This window comes from Babesia bigemina, scaffold Bbigscaff_62897 (genome assembly GCF_000981445.1).
Source record: "Babesia bigemina genome assembly Bbig001, scaffold Bbigscaff_62897".
In the NCBI taxonomy this organism is placed as follows: Eukaryota; Apicomplexa; class Aconoidasida; order Piroplasmida; family Babesiidae; genus Babesia; species Babesia bigemina.
In genome coordinates, this window is record NW_012237072.1 from 1 (window position 1) to 11,279 (window position 11,279).

An 11,279-nucleotide genomic window follows, 5' to 3' on the forward strand; every position below is an offset into this window, starting at 1 on the left:
CTCTCAGTCTTAACAACCTTGTCGATGCAATAAGAGAAAATTGTGGAAAAAACAAGTATGACACGAATGGAATACAATTTACGTTGACTAAGGTCATGATGTTGATTGACAGTGAAATTGAAGACGCGATTGGATTGAGGGGTGGAAAACAGGATGGGCTTAGGAAAATTCACAAGGACCTTAGCACTCAACAAGGTGCGTTAAATAACGCGGTCAATGCTGCTGAGAATTTCTACATTTCTGTAATCGAAAAATACGCTAACTCTACCATCGACTATCTGCAGAAGTTCGTCACAAGTGAGGTTGACGGAGCGACCAAAGCTATACAAAGGAAAGCACAAGATGAGTATTATTCAAAAATGTATCCCATGTTCACCAACATGAAAACTGAAGTCACCTCCCAAATCTCCGCCATCGAATCCATTATCGCCACTGACCTCACATCCGGCGTCAAAGGCCTCCTGCGGAAGGTGATGGAAAAGGGTGTCGATGAAAGTAATAAGCTGACTACATTGAGGCTTGCAGATCTTATCGATGCCAACAACAAGAAGAAAGTTGAAGAATTGTCTGGTAGATTTAAAAATTACGCGGACTCCGTTTTATTCTATATTGGCTACCAGGTGGCCGGCCCGCATCCGGGTGAACCCGGTAAAAAAGTGGATTCCATTAAATCCAATATCCTAGCGCTTCTGAAGCATTTAAAGACGTCTAGAATATATAATTACGACCACCAATTCACCTCCCTCCTCTCCCACCTCTCCTCCTCCCTCACCGCTCTCCACCCCTCCGCCTTCGCGAACCCCCGGCACCCGGAGCTGCTCGATGCGGTCAAGAAGGGGCTGCAGGGGTTTGTCACGGAGATGGGGAGGGTGTATGTGAACGGGTATGATGGAGGGGAGGGGATTGATAAATTGAGTAATTTGGTTATTTTAAAGGATGATAAAGTGGATAAATTGACGGATGATGGCAGAAAGTTGTCGAAAGTATTTTTGACGATACTGCAGATACTGAGTGATGGTTTCTATAAGATGTCTACAGAATGCCCTAAATTGTGGAAAGACAAGCAAATTAATACGTATGAAGAAAATGCATTTGGTGAATGGTTTACGGAGCAAGGATACGAAGTAAATTCGCAGGAGGGTAAGCAGCATGGTGAGCTGCAAGACAAGAGCGGCATGACAGGAAGTAACATTTATGATGAGCTTCTCACCAAACAATTGAAAACATTACCAGGCATTGATTTTAAAACGTGGAAAACAGAGATGTTTATGAAAAGGAAATCTAGTAACCAGAAGATTAATGAGATCAACGTCGTCGACATTCTTCAATTCCTCTACGGACAGATAGAAAAGTTCTACCTTGCCAGTCACTTAAGACATATCGAAAGACCGAAAGCACCGTGTAATATATACCGGATGCTGTGCTGGCTTAGAGGCTTGTGGTACAGTCCCATGCGTCGCCCTGTTTACATACAGATGAAAAGTCTGTTTGCTAAGCCGACTAAAGAGGACAAGCGAGATTACGGCGATATCAAGTATCATGAATTAATACAAGAGGCATCACAAAAGTTCACCGCAGAGACTGTGGCCTACAGTCTCAATGACGTCTGCACCCAGGCCGGCACAGTACTGACTACCATCCTCGGTCACGGCCACCAGGACGGGCGGTATGCCTGTGAATTGCTTACCAACCCGGACGATCTAGACTATCCAAGTAATGCTGGTGCGTGCTTTGACATGTTAGTTGACATGTTGCTCAGAGTGCAACACCAGTTGTATTTCTTGTTCACTCAGTGCTCACGCACCAATGAGTCCACTAGTTGGCGCAAGTGCTGGTACGGTAAGGACATCGGTGGGTCCGACTGGAGGTGCAACAGTATCCAATGTGCCAACCAAATATGTAACCAAAACGGTGACCAAAGAGCCAACCAAAAGGACGGCCAAACATGTGAAAAGCATCCTGACTGCGGTCTGAAATCACCCCTCCAGTCATTTTTAGAAGACGGTCTGCAGGGCTTCCTTCCACATCAGTTTAAGAAGCCGGGATGCAAATTAGAATGCACTGCGTCAAACCACAGAGGCATTCCGTGCAAAACGCCGATGGGCTTCACCGACCTCAGCGTAACAGCTTCAGACAGAGGCACGGGTGAGCGTCTTATGAAAGTGTTGAGTAAACTGTGCGGTGACTCAAACAGCCCCCTTAACAAAGTTTGCAGTTACCTGCAGTGTCTTCTCCAACGTCCTCCGGAGACGCTTGCTGACATGTTCAGCTTCTACTATCATCTTACCGATCGCTGGGGTATGCATGGTCAAACGCATAAACAGCAGGCATTTGAAAAGAAAGTTAACGCTGCCAATTTCGGACGCAGTTATGGTGAGTTAAAAGTCTACCACTTATTTACCCCTAGTCACTCAGCATTGAAGAAGGGCCACTCCGATGGCAGCCTGGGCAGTCTCGTATGCTTATCAAGGGACTCCGTCGTATGCGGTCCTTATCTGCGTCCCATCAGTCACGCCATCTACGAGACGTTCTCAGCAAAACACGCCGATAAATATTTATCGTGGATCGTTTACCTGACGGCGACGTTCTACGATCTGCTGAAAAAATTGTACGATGAGTGCAATTCCAAATGCGGTGCCAGGGGATCGAATTGCCACGTAAAAGCGTGCGTCAAGGGGTGTCCAACTACAACCATAGAGCAAGATCCGCCGCGATATCACGATCGCAACTGCAAATCCATTGTAAGCTGCAATTCAACGCTGCCGACATTGGCGAAGTACGGCTTTGTTTTCGGCGATCCAGAGAGGCTGAACAGGGATGGACAATCGCATACGAAACGCACGTGCAGAGATTTCTGTGATGTATTTAAGGAGGCATTTGAAGAAGACTCACATCTTGTGAAGTTTTTCAAAACCATTGATAATTTCATGTTCACCATCCGCGCACCCTTCATCTGGCTCAATGTCGCACTCTGGTCACTATCTCTCTTTTACCTCATCTGCGTAATGGTTGGCAGACTGGATGTGCTCCACATCAGGTCACACCTGAGGATACCGTCGTCGCACAAGATAACGGCGCAATCATTGTTGGCGGCAGCGCAAGTCGGAAGGCTTGCCAAGATATCGTATCTACAACCGTAATCATCGTCACATTTGTAATTCACTGTAACTCACGTAACTACTCACCTAGCATATCACCTACTCACCTAACTGACAAACGTAGTCTAATGTCTCGAATTACTCAAGGGGTAACGTGTGAACTAGATAGCACCTAGATTAGGTGATGAGTGAACAGCAAAGCAAAGTGCTAAGCTAGCACACAGGCAACGTGGTAACCTAGCAGCCAGGCAAAGTGCTAACCTAGCACCCAGGCAAAGTGCTAACCTAGCACCCAGGCAAAGTGCTGAGCTGGCGGATGAACCGTATTTTGGTGGGTGTCGTAGCACGTTGATTTATTGTTGCGTTGAGTTACGCGTTGACTGTGAGAGGCGTCCGCGTCGCCCATTGAGTGAGTGTCACGTGAGGCTGGGTGATTGGTCGCTAACGTAGGCGGCCGTGAGGGCCGCGGCGGGTGACCTAAGTCGTGTGTTGCGAGTCACTGGCAGGGTGGCGTAATCCGCGTTGGCCTGGGTAAGTAGCGTTTATAGGCGGCAATGTAGCGATTGTTAATATCACATTTAGGCACGTAGCCGACACGCTCCGCCAGTATGGCGCCGATACCGCGGCTCGTAGCAGGGTGCTGCTGCACTGTGGGAGTTGAGCGCACGGGGCTCGCTGCAATTTCTATAGCGTTGCGAATAATGAATAATTTAGAGTGACAGTTGGTGCTGATCACATGCGTCGCGTCAGGGCAGCTGTGGTATCCCGGGCAGCGTGGGTGTCGGTGGCCGGGGCTGGGGGGATACAGGGGTGAGGGTACGTGTTGATGAGGGGACTGGGAGCGGCAGTGGTACGTGTTGCAGTTGGTGAGTGCTTGCTAGGTGATTGATATGTTTGCAGGTTGAGGGGACTGGGAGCGGCAGTGGTAGTGTTGCAGTTGGTGAGTGCGTTGCTTGAGTGATTGATATGTTCGCAGGTTGAGGGGACTGGGAGCGGCAGTGGTAGTGTTGCAGTTGGTGAGTGCTGCTTAGGTTATTGATATGTTTGCAGGTTGAGGGGACTGGGAGCGGCAGTGGTACGTGTTGCAGTTGGTGAGTGCTGCTTAGGTGATTGATATGTTCGCAGGTTGAGGGGACTGGGAGCGGCAGTGGTAGTGTTGCAGTTGGTGAGTGCTGCTTAGGTTATTGATATGTTTGCAGGTTGAGGGGACTGGGAGCGGCAGTGGTACGTGTTGCAGTTGGTGAGTGCTGCTTAGGTGATTGATATGTTCGCAGGTTGAGAGGACTGGGCGCGGCAGCGGTACGTGTTGCAGTTGGTGAGTGCTTGCATAGGTGATTGATATGTTTGCAGGTTGAGTGACTGGGAGCGACAGTGGTGCGTGTCGCAGTTGGTGAGTGCTTGCTTGAGTGATTGATATGTCTGCAGGTTGAGGGGACTGGGAGCGGCAGTGGTAGTGTTGCAGTTGGTGAGTGCTACTTGAGTGATTGATATGTTCGCAGGTTGAGGGGACTGGTAGCGGCAGTGGTACGTGTTGCAGTTGGTGAGTGCTACTTGAGTGATTGATATGTTCGCAGGTTGAGGGGACTGGGAGGGAGAGGGGAAGATGGTTTATTACAAGTGTATATGTGGTACTGGGTGTATACAGTTTCAATCATGTAACTGTTGTCCTTGGTGTTGTAAAGAATGTGTAAAAGATTTTTTTAACAGTTGCGGTGTATGTGCAGCATATTCCCAAGTGAACCGGCTTAAGAAGCAATGCAATCGTAACGGATGCAACGCCGGAAAACAAAATTGCACTAATATTTACAAGTGTGAATGTAACTGTTGTTTTCAGCAACGTAAACTTCAACCTCTTCCCCCAGCTCCCTCCGGTGATTTGTCTCACACCGCCAGTGAACCGCAGACGTTCGCTCTCTCCACTGAACCAAATCCCGTTGACATCTCTGATGCAGGAGACTCTCCACCTTCCCCCCCTCCCTACTCCGCCATCGCCGCCGTCATCGTTGCCATCATCGTCGCCATCATCCTGCTCGACCTGTGCATCTTCCGCTTCCCGGTGGGCCGCAACATCCGCGATTTCCTCGTACGCAAGATACCCTTCTGCATCGCGTTCTACAGCTAAACTCAGCAATTTGTTAGCGCTGAAATCGTCATCCAAATTCCACTGATCACCTAACTGGCAACTGACATCTAATGTTGTAGACAGCGTAATGGTTGCGTTGATGACCAATCGCATGAGCAGTGAGGTGACCTAGCACATGACCAAAGTGCTGACCTATGTGCTGACCAACGTGCTGACCAAAGTGCTGACCAATGACATGACCAAAGTGGTGACCAAAGCCATGACCAAAGTGTTGACCAATACCATGACCAATGCCATGACCAAAGTGTCGACCAACGTGTTGACCAATGTGCTGACCAATGCCATGACCAGAGTGCTGACCAATGCCATGACCAAAGTGCTGACCAAAGCGCTGACCAAAGTGGTGACCAAGCACCTGACCAAGTTGATGGTCACGGCAGCGATGACATGGTCACGGCAGCGATGCATGGTTACGGCAGCGATGACAGTGGTGACCAAGCAGATGACAGTGGTGAGCAGAGTGGTGATTAACAATCTACTCTACATCGCCCCTTAACCCACTCTACATCGCCCATTTACCCACTCTACATCGCTCCCTAACCCACTCTACATCGCTCCCTAATCCACTCTACATCGCTCCTTTATCCACTCTACATCGCTCCCTAACCCACTCTACATCGCTCCCTAATCCACTCTACATCGCTCCTTTATCCACTCTACATCGCTCCTAATCCACTCCACATCGCCCCTTTACCCACTCTACATCGCCCCTTTACCCACTCCACATCGCCCCTTAACCCACTCTACATCGCTCCTTTACCCACTCTACATCGCCCCTTAACCCACTCTACATCGCTCCTTTATCCACTCCACATCGCCCCTTAACCTCTCTACATCGCTCCCTTACCCACCCTTCATCGCTCCTTTACCCACTCCACATCGCCCCTTTATCCACTCTACATCGCTCCCTTAACCCACTCTACATCGCTCCTTTATCAACTCTACATCGCCCCTTAATCCACTCTACATCGCCCCTTTATTCACTCTACATCGCCCCTTTATTCACTCTACATCGCTCCTTAACCCACTCTACATCGCTCCTTTATCCACTCTACATCGCCCCTTTGACCACTCTACATCGCTCCTTAACCCACTCTACATCGCCCTTTTATCCACTCTACATCGCCCCTTTATCCACTCTACATCGCCCCTTTATCCACCTTACATCGCCCCTTAACCTCCTCTAATCGCCCCTTTACCCACTCTACATCGCCCCTTTATCCACTCCACATCGCTCCTTTACCCACTCCACATCGCTCCCTTACCCACTCTACATCGCTCCTCTATCCACTCTACATCGCCCCTTAACCCACTCTACATCGCCCCTTTACCCACTCTACATCGCCCCTTAATCCACTCTACATCGCTCCCTAACCCACTCCACATCGCTCCCTTACCCACTCTACATCGCCCCTTAACCCACTCCACATCGCCCCCTAATCCACTCTACATCGCCCCCTAACCCACTCCACATCGCCCCTTAACCCACTCCACATCGCTCTACATCGCCCCTTAACCCACTCTACATCGCCCCTTAACCCACTCTACATCGCCCCTTTACCCACTCTACATCGCTCCTTAACCCACTCTACATCGCTCCTTTACCCACTCTACATCGCCCCTTTACCCACTCTACATCGCCCCTTTAATCCACTCTACATCGCCCCTTAACCCACTCTACATCGCCCCTTAACCCACTCTACATCGCCCCTTTATCCACTCTACATCGCCCCTTTACCCACTCTACATCGCCCCTTTATCCACTCTACATCGCCCCTTAACCCACTCTACATCGCTCCCTAACCCACTCTACATCGCTCCCTAATCCACTCTACATCGCCCCTTTACCCACTCTACATCGCCCCTTTACCCACTCTACATCGCTCCCTAACCCACCCTACATCGCTCCTCTATCCACTCTACATCGCTCCCTAACCCACTCTACATCGCTCCCTAACCCACTCTACATCGCTCCTTAACCCACTCTACATCGCTCCTTTATCCACTACACATCGCTCCCTCTAATCCACTCTACATCGCCCCTTTACCCACTCTACATCGCCCCTTAATCCACTCTACATCGCTCCTTAACCCACTCCACATCGCCCCTTAATCCACTCTACATCGCTCCTTAACCCACTCTACATCGCTCCTTAATCCACCTTACATCGCTCCCTAACCCACTCCACATCGCCCCTTTATCCACTCCACATCGCTCCTTTATCCACCCTTCATCGCTCCTTTATCCACCCTTCATCGCCCCTTAACCCACTCTACATCTCCCCTAGTCCACTCCACATCGCCCCTTTATCCACCTTACATCGCCCCTTAACCCACTCTACATCGCTCGAATTACCTCGCCATACTACCGCTATGACCTCTATAAACCATGATAATAACTTGTGCCTTGTCACCCATCACCTCCCCTCTTCCACTGCTTGCCACTGCCCTGACCATGTGCCGCCTGGGGAGCTTGACAATAATTTTGACAAAATTTTGAACCTTAAAATTACCTCAAATAACAACCCTACTAACATCCTTAATAACCTCTGCTCCGGCCTCGAAAAGTTTCTCGGCTTCAACTCTGACTCCAAAGGCTACGACGGCACTGGGATTGTGTACTCGGACCTGGACAGGCTGTGTGACGGGGTGATGGGATTTTTGAGTGGTGTTCTCAGTAACATCCAAGGCCATTTAGGGCAGCATAAAGATACAATAGAGCCTGTAATTAAGGTACTTGAAGAGAAAAAACACGCCGGTAAAGAAGGTTTTAATGCTGCGATTGAAAGTGTGGTCGCAGGGGTGCGGGAGTATAATGGTAATGTAAAGTCTTCTAATGAAGCAGTGATTGAGCCCCTTCAATTACTGCTCGACTACACCAAGAAAAATGGAGGTGAGTTGATTACTAGCATTAATAATATTCAGGCTGAGAGTCATCGTCTGGATCCACAGCTGGCCGACGCCGTAAGGTCCTGCGGGGACCGGCTGAAGGAGGCCACAGAGAGGAGCAAGAGGTGCGCGGAATTTCTGGACCCCAAGGCAAATAACAACACTAAGATGAAAAAAAACATTTATGACCTTAATGATAAGTTGCGTGACAAAGTGTTGCATGTTCGTAAGCTTGTTGAGTACGAGAGCCAGCGGCTGGCCAGCGTGCATAAGCGGAAAGACGCTGAGTTGAAGGAGACGACGGAGAAGATTAAGACAAGTTTTCGCAATCTCAAGAGCTGCATCAACAAGCAGGTGGGTGACGATATAGATAAGCTTGTTAAAAGTTTAATGGTGAGGGTGCAGAAAATTTTGAAGAAGCTGAGGGAGATTAGTAGCAATTTAGAGAAGTATATCAGTGAGCTGGGAGCGTGGATAAAGGAGGCCGAGGAGTTCGCTACTGCGGCGTTGGAAAGGATTAATAAGATATTAAAACACATGGATGGGACTGCAAGTACGTATACCATGAATATAAAAACGGCGGCCGAGTCACTTGGTCGGGATGTTGAGGACCTTCACAGGGCTGGCAAAAACGTGAAAGATAATATTGCGGATTGGGTGACAAAGGGAACGGAGAAAGCAAAACAGCTGGAAGGTTGGAAGACAGCGGCGCAGAGTGTTATCAGTGAAGCTGTTAAGAAGGCGAAAGAGGTGCACGAAGCGTTGGATCATGGACAACATGATGCACTAAAACATGAACTTGGTTACAACCTCGAGGAAATACGGAAGGCAGGAGAAGCAGTTGGCGCCGCTAATAATAAGCTGCAGCAGTATGTTGGAGAGTTGGAGCATTGGAATACGGAGGCCACGGATGTAGTTGGCAAGGCGGATGCAAAATGTAGAGAATTATTTAAAAAATTGGATGACACGTATGTAACTAATCGTATGAATGGAACAAAGATAAGGCAGGAAGCTATGGAATTAGAAAGAAAAGGCAAAGCGTTATTGAACGCTTACAATAAAGCGCATACAGGTCTTGGGTCCTTAGTCAGAAATATTAAGGAGCAGGTAAATGGACTAAAAAAACACATTGTCAAAGATTTGGAGTTGTTGAAAGGTCAAGTCGAGAAGGGAATTGAAACGCATGTCAAAAAAATTATAAACGCAGTATTGGGAGCAACGGAAAAATCTAACATGCTAGAATACGATAGCGCATTAGGTCTTAAAGATTTGCAAAATGGTGTACAATTAACGGATGCATGGAAAAAAATTTTTGAGGGCCTCGACGTCAGCTTGAAACAAAATTCAATTGCGACACATATTGAAATGCTGTTGTTACAATTAAAAAGCAAGCTAGGTGGGCAATATAATTACGACACTTTGTCTGAAGTTTCAGGCCTTAAGAAAACGCTTACAAACATTATTGAAGAGTTCAAGAAAGCATCAAGTGAACCGTTCAAGGATCCTACAACAATGACACGCGAAAGTGATGAATTCATGACAGTTATGCATAACTATCATACAAACATACAAGATAAGACGCTGCTGCAAAAGATGATTGGCAACGTTAATGGCGCGCTTAAAGATTTCGAGAAACTGGAGGCTTTCAGAGATAAAGAACAAACTGCCCAAAGACTCACGAATGGCGCTATTGATGATGCTGAGAAAGCTGTTAAAATGCATGTAACTACGATTATAAGTGAGCTGAAGGAGGCCGCTTGGTTCATTGATAAGAGCAAGAACAACGGCAATACTCCTAGCGGTTACAGCGGTGACAAAAATGGTATCAAAGATTACATGGTTTTGCTAAGCAACGGTCTTGGTGATACGTCGAATTGGAGATCACACGGAACTGGTAAAGTGTCTGGCCTCCAAACGATCACTACTGCTATTCGGCAATTGCATCAAGACAGTCTGAACAGAAGCATCACAATCACCGGTGGCATCGGCAACATTGGGATTGAGCTCACCAACCTTCGAAATAACATCTTGCTCAACAGTGACAAGAAGGACGTGATCAACAGATTGGAAGATCTGCATGACGCCGGCTTTGCCAATAATGAAACCTGGCCTGATCAAGCATCCACCAAGGGCCTCGAGACCATCAAGCAAGACATCACCAACGCTCTCAGTGACATACAAACCCAGGTTACCGATAACCTGGGAATCCTCACCACCTTTGATGAGGCAGCTCTCAAACAGTTCGAAGCGGTGAAGGAGAATCTCACACAGCTCTGCGAGGCCATCAAAACTGAAGGCACATACGGCGTGGATAATCTCAGGGCATTGCTCAATACGACGATAAAGGAGAAATTGGCGCGTATTAAGAACAAACTTGGTGAGCTACAAACCTTTGATTTAAGCGCTGCAATCAGGGATGCTGAGAACTTCCTCACCAGCGCCGATCCAACAGCCCAGGCAACAATCACGTCAATCAGAGGCGTAGTAAGCTCCAACGTCGAAGAAGCCCAGAACGATCTCATCACCCAAGTCAACAAGAACTACGTCACGTCAGTGAAAGCCATTCTGCTAGAGTTCGCGGAGAAAGCCGAGAAGGAGTTGGCGCCTCTACCTAAGGAAATCACCGACGATTTGGACATCGGTTACAAGGGGTTCATGAAGAAATTTGAGAAGCACTTCGTAACGCACGAAAAGTCAATCAAGACCATCAAAGACATAAATCCTAAGCCCGTTGCGCAAGAAAAATCACCAATGAGTCAGGCGGCAGCAAAGTTCTTTGGAAGCCTAAATAGGTTTTTGCATGATCTAGAGAAGCAGCCGGACTTCAAAACGGACTATGAAAAAATTAAGCCAACACGTGACGCGCTGGCTAAGTTGTTCGGAGATCTTGTCACTTCGGAGTACTTCAATCACGAGTTTTCTCGAAATCTATCGGCGCTGAAAGTAACGCTCAGTGAATTGAAGCCTTCATTATATGGTGAAGGGAATACCCCTTCGCTTCTCAATGCTCTGAAGAACGGTTTCACGACTTCGGCAACGGAGCTCAACAATGCGTACATCTCGACCTACGACAGTGAGAGGTTTGGTGCTGAGCTCGTCGAAAAAGATAAACTAACAGCGTACGGAACCAAGTTAAGTAAGGTCTGCTT

At 48.1% G+C, this 11,279-nt stretch overlaps 2 protein-coding genes across 2 annotated transcripts; both read left to right on the forward strand.

Annotated features, from left to right (window-relative positions):
* Positions 1-95: 95 nt before the first annotated feature.
* Positions 96-3,140, forward strand: BBBOND_0001720 (hypothetical protein, conserved; the record flags this gene model as incomplete). The annotated part of the gene is made up of 1 exon (XM_012915012.1): positions 96-3,140. The coding sequence occupies one exon, from the start codon at positions 96-98 to the stop codon at positions 3,138-3,140; it is 3,045 nt and encodes a 1,014-aa protein (XP_012770466.1).
* Positions 3,141-7,614: 4,474 nt separating this feature from the next.
* BBBOND_0001730 (hypothetical protein, conserved) lies at positions 7,615-11,279 on the forward strand (the record flags this gene model as incomplete). Its single annotated transcript, XM_012915013.1, has 1 exon — positions 7,615-11,279. A coding segment is annotated over one exon (3,665 nt), but the record flags the coding sequence as incomplete, so codon positions are not given.